The sequence below is a fragment of the Talaromyces amestolkiae genome, assembly GCF_001896365.1.
Source record: "Talaromyces amestolkiae strain CIB chromosome Unknown scaffold1.1, whole genome shotgun sequence".
Classification (NCBI taxonomy): Eukaryota; Fungi; Ascomycota; class Eurotiomycetes; order Eurotiales; family Trichocomaceae; genus Talaromyces; species Talaromyces amestolkiae.
Window position 1 is genome coordinate 1,667,351 of NW_024468037.1, and position 20,802 is coordinate 1,688,152.

At 46.5% G+C, this 20,802-nt stretch overlaps 7 protein-coding genes across 7 annotated transcripts; 4 read left to right on the forward strand and 3 right to left on the reverse strand.

Moving 5' to 3' along the window:
* Positions 1 to 544: 544 nt before the first annotated feature.
* BHQ10_000547 (uncharacterized protein) lies at positions 545 to 2,342 on the forward strand (the record flags this gene model as incomplete). Its single annotated transcript, XM_040877949.1, has 4 exons — positions 545 to 775; positions 841 to 1,038; positions 1,106 to 2,212; positions 2,280 to 2,342. 4 exons carry the CDS (start codon positions 545 to 547, stop codon positions 2,340 to 2,342), a joined length of 1,599 nt encoding a protein of 532 aa, XP_040729052.1.
* A 315-nt stretch (positions 2,343 to 2,657) lies between these two features.
* Positions 2,658 to 3,605, reverse strand: BHQ10_000548 (uncharacterized protein; the record flags this gene model as incomplete). The annotated part of the gene is made up of 2 exons (XM_040877960.1): positions 2,658 to 2,926; positions 2,984 to 3,605. 2 exons carry the CDS (start codon positions 3,603 to 3,605, stop codon positions 2,658 to 2,660), a joined length of 891 nt encoding a protein of 296 aa, XP_040729053.1.
* A 2,002-nt stretch (positions 3,606 to 5,607) lies between these two features.
* On the forward strand, positions 5,608 to 8,605 carry BHQ10_000549 (uncharacterized protein; the record flags this gene model as incomplete). The annotated part of the gene is made up of 8 exons (XM_040877971.1): positions 5,608 to 5,654; positions 5,719 to 5,828; positions 5,891 to 6,234; positions 6,287 to 6,545; positions 6,597 to 7,545; positions 7,600 to 7,796; positions 7,865 to 7,910; positions 7,966 to 8,605. 8 exons carry the CDS (start codon positions 5,608 to 5,610, stop codon positions 8,603 to 8,605), a joined length of 2,592 nt encoding a protein of 863 aa, XP_040729054.1.
* A 1,263-nt stretch (positions 8,606 to 9,868) lies between these two features.
* Positions 9,869 to 11,035, reverse strand: BHQ10_000550 (uncharacterized protein; the record flags this gene model as incomplete). The annotated part of the gene is made up of 4 exons (XM_040877983.1): positions 9,869 to 10,077; positions 10,136 to 10,550; positions 10,606 to 10,809; positions 10,871 to 11,035. The coding sequence occupies 4 exons, from the start codon at positions 11,033 to 11,035 to the stop codon at positions 9,869 to 9,871; spliced, it is 993 nt and encodes a 330-aa protein (XP_040729055.1).
* A 2,978-nt stretch (positions 11,036 to 14,013) lies between these two features.
* Positions 14,014 to 15,589, forward strand: BHQ10_000551 (uncharacterized protein; the record flags this gene model as incomplete). The annotated part of the gene is made up of 4 exons (XM_040877994.1): positions 14,014 to 14,127; positions 14,180 to 15,081; positions 15,141 to 15,295; positions 15,366 to 15,589. The coding sequence occupies 4 exons, from the start codon at positions 14,014 to 14,016 to the stop codon at positions 15,587 to 15,589; spliced, it is 1,395 nt and encodes a 464-aa protein (XP_040729056.1).
* A 662-nt stretch (positions 15,590 to 16,251) lies between these two features.
* On the forward strand, positions 16,252 to 17,028 carry BHQ10_000552 (uncharacterized protein; the record flags this gene model as incomplete). Its single annotated transcript, XM_040878005.1, has 1 exon — positions 16,252 to 17,028. The coding sequence occupies one exon, from the start codon at positions 16,252 to 16,254 to the stop codon at positions 17,026 to 17,028; it is 777 nt and encodes a 258-aa protein (XP_040729057.1).
* Positions 17,029 to 19,001: 1,973 nt separating this feature from the next.
* On the reverse strand, positions 19,002 to 20,801 carry BHQ10_000553 (uncharacterized protein; the record flags this gene model as incomplete). The annotated part of the gene is made up of 5 exons (XM_040878016.1): positions 19,002 to 19,170; positions 19,237 to 19,403; positions 19,456 to 19,563; positions 19,614 to 20,461; positions 20,582 to 20,801. 5 exons carry the CDS (start codon positions 20,799 to 20,801, stop codon positions 19,002 to 19,004), a joined length of 1,512 nt encoding a protein of 503 aa, XP_040729058.1.
* Position 20,802: the final 1 nt, after the last annotated feature.

Here is a 20,802-nt window from a genome sequence, read left to right on the forward strand (position 1 = left end):
ACAGGGTTACAAAGCACCTCTGGAAATGCGTCTAGTTCAAATAGGTATTATTACTGCGCAATTGACGCAGCTATACATACGAAGCAAGCACATTATGACATCTAACAATGCCTATTCAACCAACTCAGTCAACCGCATGTGAAGTCTGATATCCATCTTCAAAATCTGTTCACTGACTGATCAATATGCTATTCCACACATGAGGAATGACCTTCCTGACTTGGGTGTGAATGCGTAGTATGTCGGACCATTCGGGTGCTCGACATCCGTCGATAACCCTAAACCCCCTAGCCCTAACTTCAAGTCAGCCCAGCAATCCACATAGACTGAATCGGCCAATAATGAGGTCTCCGTTACCAATGACATGTCATAACAGACATTGGCAATGGAGTGATGCTCACGTTTTTGAAGGAAAGTGGTAGCCTTGGAAGTGATGCTTGGAATTTGGCCCTACTTCCCCTATCATTCATCTTCTTTACTCTTTCAATCTGCCATCCTCTGGCACAAGACCATCATTTCTCCTTGCTCGTGTTTATTTCCAAAAATGACCTCTTCTGTAGTGAATTTCTTGTCTTCGTCCTCGCTGCTTCTTCAAGTTTCAGTTATCTTCACCGCGTTGATCAGTCTGAGCGTCCTCGTGAATATCCTATTCCAAGGCGTTGCCAAAAGCAACGGGAACAAGCCACCGCTCGTGTTCCACTACTTCCCAATAATCGGCAGCACAATCAGTTATGGCAAGGATCCGATGGTGTTCTTTGAGAGATGCAGACAAAAAGTAAGTGACTATTTACCCCTTTATCCCACAGGGGGCATCTGCGTTCTGACTATGCTTTGTCGTAGTACGGAAATGTATTCACATTCATTCTGCTCGGACGACGCGTCACCGTCTACCTTGGAGCTCAAGGAAACAACTTTGTGCTGAATGGGAAGCAAAGCGAATTATCCGCAGAAGACGTCTATGCGCCGTTGACGACGCCTGTTTTTGGGACTGATGTGATTTTCGACTGTGAGCATAGCAAGTTTTTGCAACAGAAGAAGGTAAGCTCTCAATTCCTCGAGAATTACAATAACCAGCCGGATGCTAACCCGGATCTGATGAATGAAGTTTGTAAAATTCGGGCTCAGCCAGTCCGCGCTCGAGTCGTATGTTCGTCTCATCGCCAAAGAAACCACCGATTTCTTCCAAACATATCATGACTTCAACATCAAACCAAAATCAAAGACAGGAACACTCGAGGTCGCCTCCGCAATGGCTGAACTAACAATCTATACCGCCTCCTCATCCCTGCAAGGCGCCGAAGTACGTCAACAATTCTCCTCAGCTGGGTCTCGCATAGCAAATCTCTACCACGACCTCGACATGGGCTTTTCGCCAATCAATTTCTTCCTTCCCTCTTGGGTTCCCTTGCCTCGAAACAAGCGACGGGATACCGCGCAACGGGAGATGACACGACTGTACACCGACATCATCACGAAGCGCCGTCAGCACGAACAAGAACAACAAACCAACCAACCCGTGGAAGCTGAAGCAAAGGACATGATCTGGAACCTGATGCAAAACTGCACCTACAAGGATGGCAGCCCCCTCCCCGACAAGGAAATCGCGCACATGATGATTGCGTTGCTTCTGGGCGGACACCATTCCAGTTCTGCCGTTATCGCATTTGCGATTTTGAGTCTTGCTTCCAACCCCAAAGTTCAGGAGGAGTTGTATAGTGAGCAGATTAGAGAACTCAGAGGTCAAGAATTGACGTACGAAAGCCTCCAGAGACTCAAGCTGCATGCATACGTTATCAGGGAGACACTGCGGTTGTATAACCCTATCCATTCGATTATGCGGTTTGCGAGAAAACCTCTCATCGTCCGCGAAGAACAGCGAGGCAATGAAATTGTAGTACCGCAGGGAGATATACTCCTCGCATCACCTGCATTCTCGGCTCGTGATAGGGCTTACTTTGGCGAACCCTTGAAATGGGACCCTCACCGCTGGGGACAGAAACTCGATACCATCGACGAAGAAGATGACGATGACAACGACTCGTTGGGTAAAGGTTCGAATAGTCCTTATCTACCGTTTGGCGGCGGGAGGCATAGGTGTATTGGAGAGAAGTTTGCGTATGTGCAGCTGGGTGTTATTCTGGCGGTTTTTGTTAGCTCGTTCCGAGTTACAGCGGTTGATGAGAGTACTGAGTTGCTGGGTATTGATTATTCGGTATGTTTTACCCTAATGTCGTAGTCTACTGCCAGAATGGCTATGATGCTAACGTATTTTGGTCAAGTCGTTGTTCTCGAGACCTCAGTCGCCGAGCAAGGTGATTTGGGAACGGAGATCTAAGGTCTGATCAGCTCGTCTATGTTCGGGGTGGTGTACTTTGTATGACCAAAGAGGTTTAGCCACCAGATTCAGTCAGGTAGAATATAGTCATCTGACTCACTGTATCATTGTTCAATCGCAAAGACCAGCAGTGAGGCTTGTAGTCACAATGAAAGAATAGTGATCGTAACCATCGTGAAGAAGAGATAAAAAGTAGATTTGACGCCACACGCCATTGCAACCCATCCCTGTCTATTCAGAGCATCATTATAAACGAAAATACCCTCCAAACCCATGAACCCAACCATCCTCATTAAAGGTATATACAAAAAACAAAGCTTCGCTAAAAATCATCACTATCCACATCTTTTTTCCGTCGCCCGCCGCCTGATTTCCGTTTCCCACCCTCATTATGATCGCTGCCGTCTTCTTCGTTCTTGCGCGCAAGTTGATCGGGCACTTTGGAGCATATCTCTGCTAAAAAGTCGAGGACTTCGTCTTTGCCGACGGCTTGTTTCAGGTGTGCTGCCGTGACTCGTTTTGAGTTGCGGTCTCGGGCTTCTTGTGCGGCTTTAGTGACGAGTTGGATCATGAAGAGTTCGAGTGCTTTGGCTGGAGGAAGTTAGCGTTTTATGTTTGTAGATATGGAAGAAGGGAAGGGGGACGTACAAACTGCGATTGGCGTCACTTGAGCCACCTTTCCCACCTCCTCGTCCGCCTGCATGATTCGCTTTATCCGCGCTACTGGGAACTTCGTTTTCACGTCTATTCCGTCCCATGGTTTCGGCCGGGTCTCGTGTGGTTCTTCTTTGGGGGCGACTGCGGCGACATGTTGGTCGAATACGAAGTTTTGTTCGGAGGGATGAGGGAGAGGTGCTTGGTGGTGGACTTGGATTTGTGCGTGGGGCGGTTGATGGTGGTGAATGTGAGAGTGAGATTCAGCTTGTAGTTGCGGTTGTACTTGGGCATGGACTGGAGCTTGAGTTTGGGGCTGTTGTGCTGACAAGCGAGCACTCCGTCTTGCCATATCGTCGTCGTACGGATTGTTATCGTAGACCGGGTTATAGAAGGGTTGTTGGTATTGTTGTTGGGGGATTCGGCTATTCGCAACCGGTGGTTGGTAGCCCGCAAAAAAAGGTGAGGCGTCGTAGGAAGCGCGTTGGCCGTGAGGGCTAGCGAGAAAAGGCGGTTGTGGCTGATACGCGTTGTTGTTGAAGGTGTTCGAGAAGGACGATGGGAAGGAGGACAAGTCTGGGGAACGCGGCCGGTATGAGCTCTCCGGGTCGGTCATGTTCTGCTCGCCTGAGTAAGCAATCAATTCTTTTTGTCTGTCGTTTTATCTTTTCTCTTTTTTCCAATCGTCTCGTCCGGGCCAGCTCTTCTTTATTTTGTGTCTAAGGATTGGCTGCTTACAGACAAGAGACCCACACTCGACAACAGCGTTTGGAATTGAGGCTTCGAGCTTACCAGGTGTGGCTAACGGTCTAATCAAACCAGCGAATAGAAACGAGTGCCTCTTCACTCAGTTGTATGTATGTATGTTGTGTATGGTACTCCGCAGAGTCCGTACCGAGTCGAGTACTGGCTACTTGGCTATGTTCTTTGTTCACTGCTCAATCAAGTCTGAAGCGTTTTCCATCAGAGGCGATAAGATGGGGTGGTCCAAGCTTCTGGATGTTTTTAGAGTGCGTCGACAGTGCGTGGCGAAAACAGGTAAAGGCAATTAGATTGAGAAAGTGGGGAGCTCCAGTGTGGACGGCGAGGGGGGCAGTGCGTGGAAGCAAGAGCAGGACATCTTTTTCGATGTTTTTCGCAGCGCGGGTCGCAGCAGCCCTTTTAACCCTGCGCGATGCTTGCCCATTCCTGCTCCTGCCTTGGGTACGTCGTATCACGTGTGATGGGGTCCCGCTGTGCTCTCGACCTATCACGCTGCGGCATGCGCCCCCTTGGCCCTGAATGCGGTTAGCCTGCCGATTCTGATTGACCCGCACTCTGTACGTACTATGTATTCCCATGTATTTTAACACAATTTACCAGGGTTGTTGACCCACTATCAATCAATCTTGCTCAGATTGCTGAAAAATTTCATCGCTTCTGATACTGACCGGCACACGCGCTAGTACGAATCGGTGTGTACGTATTTTCTCAGTTTCTGCCATCATCGCCTTCATCCCATATCAGTCTCACGCGTCACTCCCTGTGCCGCAACACTCGATGCGTCGATGTTCAGTGCCTGAGCTTTCGAAATGTCGCGCGCTTCATACAGTTTACCTTTACCGACCTGGATTATTCCTTACTCGATCACTACCACAAAGACAGGCTGCTGCACGTCATCAATAAATATATGCACTCATTCCCAACCACAATGCATCCCACGCACCGCCAAATGTTCGGTCTGGAATGACTCACAGCCATCAAAAGATTAATGCATCTTCTACGCTGTTACCCGAATATGTCGTACTTCTGACCAGCTAACAGGCACCAAGATTATGACCTCGCAAACCGTCCCGTGATGATAAGAGTTAAGACGAAATGTCGAGCCAAAGAATCAGTAAGGCTGAGGCCGGAAACCTCCCAGTTTTACGGCATCGCCACTGTCTTTTTTGTAGAAGTTCGCATTGATGACTGTTCAAATTACTTGATCTAATCTGAGGACTGGTGTTCATCTTGTTGCCTAGTCTGGCATGGATCGTTCCGTATCAACTGATGCTTCTATCAGATATGAATACAGTCCGAATAATGCTACCAATTTTACATACGCTGATTTCACTTTGTCCTAACTTATGCATGTTATGGTGAGTGGCCCAAAGTAGATTCAAGTCACGTGTAATATCCTCAAAGACAGACTGGGCCCTCACGAACTCCCTGATCTCGAAAGAGGGATGTGTTCCTCATAAATATTCTGCTTACAGATCTTCCAATATAATTAATAATAACAAGCGATCTCTCGGCCACAGCTTGCTGCGAAAGATTGTGAGTACAGTATACATGTAAGAATTTACCAAAGGAACGGTTGACGGTAAAATGATATTAAATGGAGAATTGTTCCTCCGTTCCGTCGTGAAGAACTCCAAAATGTATAGTTGCGGAGCACACTTATTTCTACGACCCAAAACCCGTTGTTTGTCAATTGTACTGTACACGAATGCGACGACAGTTTCTTTGCTGCAATATGAACTGATGTGTTCCTCCGCCATGTCTGCCTTTGTCGACGCTTCGTTTTGCACCGTCATTCTGTCCTGAGGCAGACCATTTTTACGTGGGAAAAAGCTGTTCTTCGACAGCGTCAGTCCATGATGGCGAGTACCGAGCTTTCGCAAAGTCTGTTGGACATAATTTCGTGAGTAGATTCTCGACTCTATTTGAACCATAAAGCTTGGAAGCCAAGCAGCTGACGAAATTAGCTCTCTCACGCAAGATGACATCCCATTCAAACTCCGCTGCGCTATCTGCAACAACCTAGCTATCAACGCCTTTCGCCTGCCATGCTGTGATCAGGCTATATGCGAAAGCTGTATGTATCTTCGATCATTCTACTTTGTGTCATTTACATAGAGACTGACAATTTATATTCAGGCCAGACGTCATTGCCCGAGAGCTGTCCAGTCTGCGAACATAACCCCGTCTCTCCCGACCTGTGCAAGCCAAACAAAGCTCTCCGTACAACGTTGAAAGCATTTTTGCGGACAGAAGAGAAGAAGCGGGAGAAGGATCGTCCGTCGACTACGCCGGCTGTGACCACAGCTCCTACGTCGAACGTTCTTGTCGAGACGCAAGGCGAGCCTGCTATACCTGCAACCAAAACCGCGGACACTGTTGTATCTACGGAAACTGTCCCGACTGAATCAGCTGTAGCTGTTGCTACTGATAAGCCTTCAGTTGATGAGAATGAAGCGCCACCCGGAGCTCCGCCAGTTCAGGTTGGTTCCTACACAAACCCCTCTCATCTCTCAAATTCTTACCGTTCGCTAGGGAAATGGAGACTTAGTTCCTCCTACGGGCGAAAATGGAATTGATCCTGTGTCAGCGAATAGCGCATCGATCGATCCTGAAGCTACTGAAGGCACCGAAGCTAAGCATGCGCAATCAGAAAGTGAACCCAATCAGGTGTTTCCGAACATGGGGGCTGGCATGGCGGGGATGATGCCTGGTATGAACTGGGGCGGCCAGGATATGAGCGCGATGGCACAATTCATGCCCAATGCAATGGGTAACTTTGCAAACACCATGGGTGAGTTGAACTCTCACATTTACTCCATCATAATCCTGACTAACTGTATAGGAATGCCTGGAATGGGTCCGATGAATGCAGCTCAAGGAATGTTCGGGGGTTTTGGTATGAACATGAGTAATATGAGCAATGGCATGAACATGGGATATGGCACTGAGCAGCAAATGTATAACAATTGGGACAACTCTCAGAACAATATGTACAATGCAAATCCGTACTCGAATGGCATGGGCCAAGATTATGGTACCTCTGGATATGCTGGATACATGTCCCAACCCAACGGGAACTATTCTCAAATGCAGCAATACTCTAACCAAAATTTCCAAAATGGCTACTATGGAAATGGCCCTGGCTATATGAGAGGCATGGGACGAGGCCGTGGCCGCGGCTTCTATCGCGGTCGTGGTGGGTACGATCATGCTAACTACTACCAGCAGAACTATCAGAATAATGTATCTCAAGAGTCCGTGAACCAGGGAGGTGGACAGACTGAGGATGATATCCAAAAGTTCAACAACGAATTGGCTCCGGGTGGCAGTGATGATTTCTCAGAAGGCCCCAAAGATAGTACTATAATCGGACCAGAAGATGCGAACGCCGCTGACGGTACAGACCGGACTGATAAACCGTTGGAATCTGACATCAACGGTGAACCCACTAGTCGTGACGAGGAGCCTACCTCTCAGTTACAAGGTATCCCTACTATTGACAGTATTGATAGCGCGCCACCGCAGGCTATGAGTCCTATGGGTTACTCTAGAGGGCCAGTGCCTGTCCTGGATCAAGGTTATGGTCGTGGTAGAGGTTTCGGACGAGGAGGCTTCATGAGCCATCGCGGTGGTTATTACAACAACGTGCAAGGTCCACCCACTGGACAGGGCGTTGTTGGGGCTCCGCTAGCACCCCGTGCCATGCGTGAAGGCATTAACAGGGGCGGGTTATTGTCGGGATCAAGGCGAACTGCTTCAATCTCACAGACAGCAGAGAACAGTTCACGCGGGTAAGACATTTCCGCAAGTATTTAGCTGTAGGCCTAATGACTGATCAAATCTAGTGCAACTCCAACAATAGCCCAAGAAAATGTGGTTGCGCACTCACCGTCTGTTGTCGACCATAAGCCACGTTCCTATTCGCCATCCAGAGAAAGATCTCCCAGACCATCACGCCCTCAGTCACCGCCAAGTCCGGAATCTCGACAGTCGCGGATTCGTCGGCGAGACCGATCCGAATCTGCTCGTGGTAGTGTCGATGGTAGAGACCAAAAAGATCGTCATAGACGGCCTCGGCGAGATGACAGGGATCATGACGGACGCTCGCAGTCGCGCTCACGCTCACCCTCAGAGCGGCGCTCATCCCATCGTTCTGGTAAGGAAAGGGATCATAAGTCCAGTCATCGATCGTCCAGAGTTCGTCGCCATAGCCGCAGTGTAAGCCGACATCGTGATCGCGGGTCTGCCGCAGCAACGAATGGCGACGATAAATATGACCTTGCGCGACGAATCGCCAATGCCCAGCGCCTTGGTAAAGGGTCTTCAAGCCGCCATGAAAAAGACTCGCGTAAGCGTGATCGTTCCGAGCGCGAAAAACGTCATGACAATGGAAGCGACCGCGACACTGACCGAGACAGAGACCGCCGTCACGAACGAGACAAACCGCGTGACAGGGACCGCGATCGAGACCGCGAAAAAGATCGCAAACGCTCTCGTCGCGACCGTTCTCTGTCGGGAGACGAAAGCGACTCTTCCCGACGACATTCGCGCCGTTCCAAACGCAGCCATCGTGAAGGGCGTGATGTCGGTGAAATGGAAAGGCCTTCAGAAAGAGGCACGACTTCGACTAAAGATCCACATACTTTAGAGCGCGAAGCTCGCAATCGTGAGCGGTTGATGAAGGAGAAACAACGCCGCGATGCAATGACTACAGAGCGCGACAGCAAGAGTTCCCACCGTCAACATGACCGAGAGACGAACAGTGGACGAAGGCTCAACTACAAGTATGAAGGTGATGATGATGACATGTCTCGCGTGGAGGAAGAGCGCGAGGCTGGCCGGTGGCGATAGTTTTGTCTACTGGCGAAAACTAATCTTTGGCTGTATACACTCCAACCAATATATCTCTCCTGTATGTTGCATGTTACTACAGCTACTTGGTAGTCCTATAAGCAATCCAAATTAGAATTGGAAAGTGTTTTACCTTTTCTGTAAATGATCCGTCACTTAGGGCATCCAAGTCACTCTGTATCTACTTGAAGCAAAGCGAAAAGAACTGAGGGAGTCCGCCTCACTTGGGATACGAAAAATAGAGAGATAAGATACAGATAGACAATTTGTCTTTTCATTTATGGCGAACAGAAATTCCTTCTCTCGAGCGTCTAAAAAAAGTTCAACAATGCCACGTGTTGAATCTACCTACGATAAGATTAAGCAGCGTGTATACGGCGGACTAAGTGTAGGTTGAGGACAAGATTCGTATTTCAATAATTTTACATTTGTGCAAATGTAAATTTCATATTTCCACGTCTGCTTACCATTAGTTATCTGGTCAACAACGCTAAGAGGATGTTTTGATATAATGGGGTGGAATCAGTACCAGGATGGAGAAATACTACCAATTCAGTGCTTCGAGGTATCGAAGGTAGTCTGTCGTGGTCATGCCAATCTCTTCCCATGTTCGTGTAAAAGCACATGGTGAACGCTACTTCTTCCAGGTGTTCAGCGCTGTCAGATTCTGTCCCGTACAATCTGCCGGATTTCCTGTGACTATACTTCCTCTTGCTTTGTCGGAAGTCGATTGTGTCTCGATTTTTCTATCGCAGCATTTCCCATAACCGGAGACGGAGGCTCCGATTAATCATTTGTCAGGCGATTACCATTCTCGAGCCGATCATTTCGAGCCTTGAGTAACTCTTTGATCTCTTTCAAGAGATCTACAATCTCGAGCTTTGTCACAGGTGATGCCATGTCCTGGACCACGCTAGGGTTAATTTTGCGATCAAGACGTCGTCCAGAAAATCCCGTTTGTTGCAATCTTGATGCTGAGCGTATAGGTGACTACAACCGAAAAGTCCTTTGTCCGAGCCATATTCATACAAATTGGATGGCTGGTAGCACTTTCTTAAGAATGTGCATTGGTAAACTATGTGATTTTTTCTAGGTTATAAGCTCAAGAATGAAATATTGCATCATGACAAGATTGTAACAGGCACAAATCAAAAGATAGTGGAATGTAGTTCAAGCCGCATATGACATTGTTCGTCATTGTTCGAAATAAGTGTCATATATGGCTCGCATTAGGTGCCCTCCATATCTCAGATCCTACTCAGCCTAGTGGGAGTTGTTGCACTGGTCAATCCATGCATCTTCCTGATCTGGATCATAGTAGGGCTCATCTTGTTGCAAAGTCAGGTATCCGGCAGTACCGTAGTTGTCATTATCATCCGCGTCCTCAATGTTGTAGCAGAAAGTTCCCTGGTTGGCGAAAATATCCATGTCAGACGCCTTCTCCATGTGATCCGGGAAATCTCCGTCGTAGGCTACATGACTCGTATTAGCTACATTTTCGTTGATGTTATTTTCAAGCCGCGTACATACCTTCTGCTGTCTCATCTGTCGGGTTATCGTTGATAAAGGTGTACACACCGTACAAACCATCATCATTTCCAGCACCAGAATCATCACCGGACCAGTCTCGCCGCTGCACGCTGGAGTTGTTGTGACGCGGGCTGGCCGAGAAACTGTGAATGATGTGATCGCCAATAGTGCTCTTCCTGGTGGAATAGTGCACCTGATGGCAACCAGGTCCGAAGCAGTCACTGTGGGCAACAAGGATTGGAGTATCCTGGTATGCGGAGTAAAGTTGATTCAATGTGCTGAGTCCGTCTTGCTGAGGGAAGTGGTGAACAAGCTGGGAAGGAAGGCGAGGGTCGATGGCGAGTCCATCGCGACCGACAAGACTACGAATGACACCAGAAACAGCGCTGATGACAGTGCCAATGACAGCGATTGCCTAAGTGGACATATTAGTATGATCTTGCAGCATGGTTGAAATGAGGATAACCTACGCAAATAGCTGCCTTGGTGGTAGGCTCAATATCCGCTGCGCACGCAGTGTAGGATATGCCACCGAGAGCACCGAGAGCGGTAGCAAAAAGCTTCACGTTAACGCGCTTCACGAGCTCGGCCTGGTCAACATACTCTGCCACGCCGGTACCGTCAGGGTTCCGGACAGCGAGGGAGGTTGCTTCACCAGAGACAGGTGAGCATTGCTCAGGCCAATGATTGCAAAACAGAAAAGACCAGCGAGCAGACTGGCAGTATAAACTTTACGAGAAACCATATTGTTGACTCCTCTGGGTAATGTGAGTGGGTGTAGACAATGAGATAGGCCAGTAGAGCCGAAAGAATGATCTGAAGGAGAAGCAAGAAATTGAGATTTGGTCTCAGTTGCTGTTTCTCGTCTGTCACAATGGAAAGGGCAGAGTTTCCAGCCATTTTATAATCGAAAAACGAGTTCGAGGATGTAGAAGCAGAGAAAGAATTATATCGGATCACAGCTGGAAGAGTAGAAATTCAGTGGAGCCGTTGCAGACTAAAACTTAGCTTCGGTGGGTAAATAAGAAATATTGCCTAATTAGAACAAGATCAAGGCAGATCTTGTTATTCGAGCATCATTTTGGTTTATTACATTACTATCTCTCAATAACTTATTGTCTCTTTCGATGCATGACTACCAGAAACCCTGATCACGAGGCTTAGTCAACCTTGCTAGCGCTCTGTTAGGGCTTTTAGTACCAGGGTCCTCAGCTAAACCAACAGGATCTACGGGAAGAAAAGGCACGAGAGACAAACAATGACGACAATCCATTCGATAACAACTTAGATAACAGGAGCTGGAGAAAATTTTGTAATATCGGGGGCTATATAATGGAGTCTTTTTTCCATTGTTGGTTTTTGACTAAGTGGGGGGATCTGCACAGATAAGATCACTAGCGATACTGTTTGTCATTTGTATCTATACTAAGCCTTGATTCCTTCGATTCAAAAGGGCTACTCATTCAATCGTTGGTTGTATATGGGTTGAACAAGGTGCTGATTGGCGGCAACCGCTAGTACAGGTCGTCCTGAGATGATCGTCACTGAGGTAATTTAATCATTGGGTGGTAGTGTTGCTATAGATTATCCTGATCCACCTAGGTATTCAGCCTCAGTATTTGGACGCGACCATTAGAGTAGGCGTATGAAAAATTGAAAACCCGTGTTCTTGATAACCTTGTAAGCTTTGCCTGATTTCAGGTCAACATTCTCTATGGCAAGTTCCACTAAATGGGCCAGTTCTAATAATAGTCTGAACTAGGCCAAATTAATTCCAACAATCTTAGAGCTTAAGGGCTTTCTTCTTCTCTAAAGATATAATCGCAGCAACGTTGCTATCAATTTCAGACAACCGACATCTTGTGGATTGAGCTACAGACTTATTGTCTCACAAATGTTCATACAACAATCGAGAAAACAATAGATATCAAGCTCAAAGACTGATGATACCACACTCGTTCCGCTATATGTAGTGGTAAGACTAGTATGTTCATGGGGGCAGTCTTTTAAACTTACAAGTCATGTCTAGACTGGACCATTATTACTCTTAGAGAGCATTGTTTCTCCTCAGTGCTTTGCCCAATAGCTGGTTCTGCTACAAGACCTGTTGGCTGAACCCTACTAGCCTGCTGTGCGTGAATAAAAAAACTGTGGGCCTGAAAACCTGAAAATTGCAGCTGATGAAAATAGCTTTGTAGATTTACATCGTGTATTTTGTTGACATAATTCCTGGATGGTTTATTGCTCAGCCGTGACTGCTGTCGTTTGCTATATCCCTCCTTTGCTCAGATCGGTGGTTTTCCTCGACAATAAGGCTGCTCACCATTGGTGTTGGGACTATCACCATAGTTTCGAGAACTCTTCTTCGCTCCACATCTCCATATCCGAGTTGATGAGTATCCATCTGGGATTCAATCCATAAAGCCAATTGGACTGACGATCAGGTCAAAGCCCAATTTCTGGACGGCTTGAAAATCATACCCGTCAGAGGCTGATAGCGTCAAGCGATTTAGGTAACACCTTTCAGGAACTAATCGACGACGCCATTCGATTAGACGATCATTTGCACGCCACCCAATTGAAATGAAGCCCAGGTAAGGGTCTGACTGGTTATTACAAGGGCAAAGGATGGTGCACGATCCGAGAATGCGAATCTCTTCTCTGTACTTTTGAAGTGTTGACAAGTGTAAGAATCTCACGTTTTCTTTTATAATTTGAAAAAGGGTCTAACTTGCGAGAAAGATACTTGGATATAATTGCTTTTGTCTACAGCAGAAAAAAATTTAATTCAAAACAGCTCAGACACAATACTCAATCTCTCACAAGACCATATTCCTGTCCAGACTCAATCTTCTTCGCGCCATTCGGCTTGGAGTACAAGTTCCCTAGACTTCTATGCATTCCTTCCAGTCAAGATATAGTACCTTCTCCAAGGAGTACACCCTCAGATCTTGGTCATATGAATTAAAAATCCAAATTTAATCGCCCCATTCGACGCAGAATCTAGAAACAAGCTTGCATTGTGCTGGCAATTCCCACGGGCCTTCAAGAGCTATACACGCATTTGGCAGAGCACCGCTGGACGATGCAGAGCTTATGCCAGCTAACATAAAATTAGTACGGGGGTAATTGATGCAGATTCGACAGCCAAATTTGCTAGACTTTGAAGTCAGTGTTTTAGTAAAAGGAGATTTCAGAAACAGTATATATTGTTTAGGGTGCGCCTTTTCGGCTTGCAAGTCGCGACAGTTAGTGTACTCGTGATTAATGACTTTTTCTATCTTTAGTGTCTGCTTAAGAGTTGCATGAAAGAATGCACTGGATATGTAGAGTATTCTGTACGCGATTGCCTTATGGTTTACTCGCTCTTGATGCCAAATTGACGTATCTGAGCTGCTATATTTGATATAATCAAAGAGAAAATAATTATCTTATTTCAAGAAATAAATAATATTTTAATTTGATAAATGTCGTATCTTATATCTACTAAATAATATTTTTACCAATCACAAGCATGCGTATTACATGTGTAGAAATGTAAGTTCTATAAAATACTTATTTCGTCCTTAATGTACAATCAGTCCGCCGTAGTGGAAGAACTTACCCAGCCTTATGTTGCAGTAGGTAGTTAGATGTTCGGTTTCTACTGCCGCTGATGGCCGGCCCTGTTGTATTTTTCTGAAGACGAAGCCTCATCTACCAATTCAACCTCAAATGTTGATCGTCAAATGTGCAATATTTATCGAACGGCGATATGAAGCGAACTTATGAGGCAAGAGTTATTCATCAATATTTATACTTTTACTAATTAGCAAGAATAGAATGCACTCAAACTGCTCGAGTCGCGTCGGCGAACGGCCCGACCTAAGACTCCTGCTATGCTGAACATTGGTGCTGCAGCAGTATCTACTCCCACTCCTAGCTCACAGTCATTGCGAGGCGTGCCAAGTGTAGTTGGAATGAAAGAGTGGCTTGAAGCCTTAGGACACTCAGTATGCTTCAAATTTGACTCAAGGCTTAACATCATTCTCATCAAGTATCTAGACCAACGACATCAACGCCTTAAACATCATCCATGTCGCCGGCACCAAAGGAAAGGGTAGCACATGCGCATTTACGCGATCATTTCTTCACGCACATGGTCTACGGACTGGGTTTCCTAATCGCATTGGCCTGTATACCGGTCCAGATCTACAATCCATCCGGGAGAGGATACAAATAGACAATCAGCCCATCACCGAGGATCTTTTCACTCGATACTTTTTCGAGGTGTGGGAGCGTCTTTCGCCTGATTCTTGTGATGCTACCGGCGAAAATAAAAAATCCAGACTGCCTCGCTACTTGCAACTACTAGCTTTATTGGCGTTCCACACTTTCATCAGAGAACGTGTACAGGCGGCTATTTTTGAGACTCATCATGGCGGTGAATACGACGCTACGAACGTCATTCCGCACCCCGTCGTGACTGCTATTACATCCCTTGGTATGGATCACGTCGCGCAATTAGGTCCTACGATTGACGATATTGCGTGGCATAAATCGGGGATCTTTAAGCCTGGGGTTCCAGCCTTTTCAGCGCCGCAGGATCCAGGGCCGGTGGAGGTTATGCGTCGTCGTGCCGAGGAGAAGAATGTTCCGTTGAAGTTTGTGTCGAACTATGAGATGTTACCGAAGAATAAGAAGGTGCTGGCTGTTCCTGTGCAACGGATTAATTGCTCCTTGGCTCTGGAGGTAGCGCGGTGTTTTCTACAGGCGAAGGCACCAGAATGTGTGATTGATGATGATCTTATCCGCGAGGGAGTTGAGAATTTCAGTTGGCCAGGCAGATTTGAGATAATCCAGGACGGTCAAATACGGTGGTTCTTGGATGGTGCGCATAACCCGCTGAGTCTGAGACAGGCCGCACAGTGGTTTGCGGATAATACAAACCATTCAGAGACGACAAAGTAAGTTTAAAAATATTCTGATGGTTTGACAGTAGCTTAAACTAACTTCAATCGACAAGATGTCGCGTCCTTATTTTCAGTCATTACTCTGAAGAACGTGACGGTATGACGCTCGTCGAGGAGCTAGCTCGTAGCTTGCCCGAGAATGATGCACGGCCTTATAAAGTCATCTTCACCTCCTACAATGAAAGGAAAGATGGCGTGAGGCGGATCGGTATGTAACTTCTCAGCCACGCCAGGAAGTATGTTCAACTATTCTTACTGATTAATGTCATTAATGATAGACAAGACTCTCAAAGTGCCGGAAACCCCTTTTCCAAATTTGGGCACCCATTATGCTACGCGATGGGAACAACTGGACCCAAAAGCCCAACTATATGTAGAACCAACGATTGAAGATGCGTTGATGCTTGCTAGAGACATCGCTGTCGAAAAGAAAGGACTCGACGTGCTGGTGACGGGAAGCTTGCATCTTGTTGGTGGTGCGCTCAGCTTACTACGACCATGATATCACAACGAGTTGTATCTTTGATCGCTTTGATCGGTAGTGTCGCTTGTTACATATCAATGGTCTGAGATAGCTTGAAGCTTTTGCTGGACTCCTACTACGTTTTCTAATCCAAGTGAATTAAGCGTACAGTCCCGGCGTCATCGGAGATAAACTCGCAATCATGAATGGAAAACTCATCAAATAACTCATCAGATGCCTCATCAAGCTATAGCTCAAATGAAGTTGCTGCAACACACGATTTCTCGTGCTAATTGGTTTAATATAATACTCCGGGAAACTCAACAACTCTCGTCCGATGTTACCGAGATATCCTCACGAGTACATCGACAACTACCGATTGGTAATACTATCTTTAAATTTAGACGCTTACTTCGTATATTTATTGAATTGTGTCATTTACAACTGCGATCGTGGCATGTCTCCATCGTATTGCGGGACGGTATGAACAATTCCTCAAAGGACGAACGGACCAAATTGTCCGTGGGTATGAATGGCTCCAATATACCAATTCTCAATGGCATATAAAAGGAATGATGTAGATCAATATGTCTCCTTGATATTTACTTATTTTCCAATAATATACAACTGTGCTTCTGTCTGGAATGTTGAATACCTTACCTTAGCGCAAATCTACACGACATCAAGCGCATTTTCGCACAATGGCAACTACCATAAGCAAACTCGCCGGCAAGAATATCTTGCTCATCGGCGGGACATCAGGCATTGGCTTCGCTGTCGCCCAAAAAGCACTTCAGGAAGGCGCGCACATCACCATTAGCTCCTCATCCAAGGACAAAATCGCCAACGCCGTTGAGAGACTTCGAGTAAGTTCACCAGAAAACGCATCAAACGTGAGAAGTTATGCAGCGGACCTTTCTGTCAAAGACCAAATCGAGGCAAACGTCGAGGGACTACTCCAATTTACTGCCAAGGACTCTACAATCGATCATGTAGTCTTCACGGCGGGAAATGTGCCGCCCATGGCACCGCTCGCGGAATCAAGCTTCGAGCATGTAGATGCTTTCCTAACTGTGCGGTTTTATGGCGCCTTAGCGATTGGAAAGTATGCACACAAGTACATAACACCGGCCAAAACATCGTCGATTACGTTTACTACTGGCTCGCAGGCCCGCAAGCCTATTTCGTGGCTACCGCCGATCATCAGCAATGCCGTCGAGGGCCTAATGAAAGGTCTAGCTGTCACTTTGGCACCGGTACGCGTTAACGTTGTTGCGCCTGGGTTTATTATCACGGAACTTTTGGAGAAACTGCCAAAGGAAATGGCGCATGCTGGTGCTGAAAGGGCAAAGGCGAAGTCGTTAACGCAGGATAATGGGTCGCCGGATGATACTTCGGAGGCGTATTTGTACTTTATGAAGGATACTTTTGTGACAGGGGTTGTGCTGGATACGAATGGTGGTGTGTTTTTCTCTTGATCTGATATAGTAATGTGAGAGGGTAGAATGGTTGACTACGAACCTTGAAAATTCGTCAGTTCATACGTATTGGCGACCGAATACATGTACTGTATATACCAAATATCTGAACGTCTGGTAGAGTTGGAGATATGTTCGAACAAAGCTATGTATTATGATGTATTACTAGTATTTATGCTTCCGCAGCCAAATGGGCCTACCTCCGAAGTACTTCCGTGTGTTGGGAAAATCGCTCAGCCTGAAAGTCTATCATTCGTAACATATGAACGAGTTATCAACTCAACAGCACCTGTGGTTTTATAACTGGACGTTGGACTCGATGAAAACTTCATGAATACACAGACTCTGCCGCAACAAGCCTAAAACTTTACTCGTCCATCCCACCATAACTTTGAAAAGTACAAAACTGCGTACTCACTGACCAGTAACATGTCACATTACGTACTCTGCCCCAAGTAGCAATCACCGACGCTAGAATCCCTGTTCTGCGACTGCAGCCACATGTGAGCAGTCAACAGGGGTCCAATCGAGGCTACGAACCACTAACGGTTAGTTTGAAGCCTCAGACTCGACGACGGAAAATACAAACGTGCAGACGGGGAATGGAGGACAAGTGCAAGTGGTCTTTGTTGACATCAGGTCAATGTCTAGGCATCAAACTACGGACTATATACGCTGCGTATTTTTACACACAGAATACCCGAAGACGTCCGTTGTAAGATTTGTGTAACCTTTGGACGTACGTGGTTTGACCTGAAGAAATTTAGGCTTTCTTGATAGTCACTCCGCCATGCATGACGAATCGACTTTCCTTGTTGACGAAAAAAGTATGTACTCAGTTTACAGGGCAAACAAATTTTCGTTCTCGACATGATGATGAGAAAGATGTGTGAATAATCCTACTCGCTAGCTACTGTCGAGGATCTAATGTAGGATGAGACATAGGTTCTCAAACCCTGTCATTTGCATCGCGGGATGACTTCATCCTTACTATTGACGCAAGACCCATGTCGAGATATCTATACAACAACAACATATCCCTCATGGAAACCATTTCCGTGTCCAATGTAAACCCAGGATTGCCCTGAAAATGGTGAAGAATAATGAACCGGGGGGGTTTCCGTCCTTGCATCCGCCCCTGGAAACTTAAAGCCTGGACAGCCAAGGTTGCTAGGGCTCATCAAGGTCGTGATGAAATAGGACCGACTGCTACACATGCAAGTGCGAAACCAATATGTGATCTGCCACTTGGCGATCCCTTAATCAATCGAGATGGCAGGGTGATCATCTTACAGGCTCGTTACTCTTCTCTTCTCACAGTTTACCGGTGGCCCCGGTAAAATACGTACACATACTAACTTACGCAGAACCTTCAAATACTTGCTCAAGTGGCTCAATGACCGAAGGGAGTAGCCAAAGTAGAGATGTCGAAATGTAGCACAAATCAACAGGTGCCTTGCAAGAGGTCTTGACTTTTTCCATCGTATGATTCATGCTAACGTAGCACAGTCCACCAGGATCAATAAAGACATTTTTGACATGAGATGTCATGGATTTAGGGTTCATGCTTTAGGGTTTGCGATCAATGGGTCGTCTCCACAACTTGTCCGGAGTCCGGACGGCTCTTTCTCATGAACCTTGATAAAGTGGCCCCGCTTGAGAGATAGGACGAGTAGACGAAATGATTCGCGTTTCGAGAGCGGGTGCAAAAAGTGTATTTCCATTTTGCTGGTCTAGATGTCGCGCTTGTTTCAAGGATGATATTTGCTTCCGAGTCTGAACGCCTGCGTCGGGTACATTGATATAACGCTAACTATAGGACACCTCGCTCTAACAAGAAATACAAGGGGATTATACAGCTGTCATGAGACACTAGGCCACAAATAGAACGCACGAAGGTGATGACGTTGACAAGATCATAATTGTCAAGCTAATATAGTTTAATAAGCGATCCCGCCATGGACGTCGCAGAATTAATTGACTCCAACCACCTTGACACGCACGCCCTTGGAATCTAATTTCGGGACTGCGACGAAAAAATCACGCTCTGGTTCCACATCCTCAACGGTTGTTTCGAATAGATCCATCTCGAACCGAGGTATGATTTTGGCTAGGGTCAAGTACAGTTCCGCGTAGGCGAGACTAGTAGAAAAAAGTAATCTGTGAGCGACATACATGGGAGAAAAATGTGGTATTATCGTGACTCACTTGATACCCAAGCATGACCTACTACCCCTCGAGAAACAGATCATGTATTTTTCCAGCCGAACACCTGTCTCTTGGGCTTTTATCCATCGCTCAGGACGGAACTTTGACGGCTCGGGGAATAATGTGGGATCCCAGTGTACGAAATAAATTGATTCACTGACCGGGGTCTGAGGGATTGTTAGCAAATAGGAATCTCTCGGCATAAACGGCTCTACTTACACCAGGTGGAATAACCCAGTCCTGATATTGAATAGGCTCATAAGCAATGCGAGGCGATCGACTCATAACACCAATATTTAATCGGAGACCTTCGGTAATAACGGCAGTCTAAGAGAGTCATTAGATACTTTGACAATAGCTACAAGGGGTTATGTTACCAAAAATGGAAGTTTCTCCAACTTCGGCAAAAGTGGAGTCTCGTCTAGTGAGATCGGAGCCAGCTCTTCGCGTAATTTACGCAAAAGATTCTTATTTTCCAACAAGTAAAACATAATAATGGTCAAGGTATTAGCGGTAGTCTCGCTTCCGGCCCCGACGACAGATTGACCTTCGTCAATAAGACGAGCAGCGGACTTTTCCTCTGGCGGTAGATCGCTATCAAGCATGGCTTGAAAGATCGTTCCACTTGACTTATTTCCCATTGAGTGTTCTTGTATCAAGATGTCCACCTTCTTCTTCACGAGCATTGCCCATTCTGCGAGGGAAGCGGCTTTGGGTTGAAGCACCTTAAGAACGGAGTAGGGAATTGATTTCAGCAAAGGCAACGCCCAAGGAAAGTTTCGGAGGAAGATGCCGTTTTCCAATGCAGAAATCATGGCCGCTTTCCATTCCTCCTTGAAGTTTTCCAATGCGAGATAATTGTAGCTCTCGCCGTACGAGTAGTGGCAGATGATATCCATTGTAAGAGCCATAAGTGCCGCATCCAAGCGCACCACACGTTGAGTTTTAGCTGCATCAGTCAAGCGAGAGCTCAGACGCTCAATTTTCTCGGTGATCAATGGTTCCATACGCTGGACTGCTTGTTTGGAGAAGAATGGGTTGAGCGCATTTCGTCGCAAACGATGGTGGGAGTGGGAAACGGTCGAGAAGGATGCGTCAGGGGTGCCGGAAAGTATCACCCAGTTCTTGTATTTGTCGCGCTTCTTTGAAGCAGGTGCGTACAGCTCCTCGTAAAAGTCGGCGTCGCGGATGTGTAGCTCATGTGGGTTGATTCGGACAATGGGGCCTTATGGGGATTGCGTTAGAGACATTCATTAAACTTGCAGGACATGATTGTATGTTGGACATGCCGCTACCGACAGACATTATTGGAGTGTCAGGCGCAGCTGCATATCGTGTTGCATACCATATTTATCATGCATCTCTTGAATCTTCCATATGAACATCCCCCTGCGGTACATATCATGATAGGCCTCATACCACCCAGTCAAGGCGGCAACCTTCGGCCCAGGGAACTTCGCCAAAGGGTGGAAATATAGCCGGTATATAGCGCCCACAAATAAATAAATGAACCATGTTCCCGTGAGAGCATAGAAAACGTTCGTCCATTCCACTGAGGGAGCCATC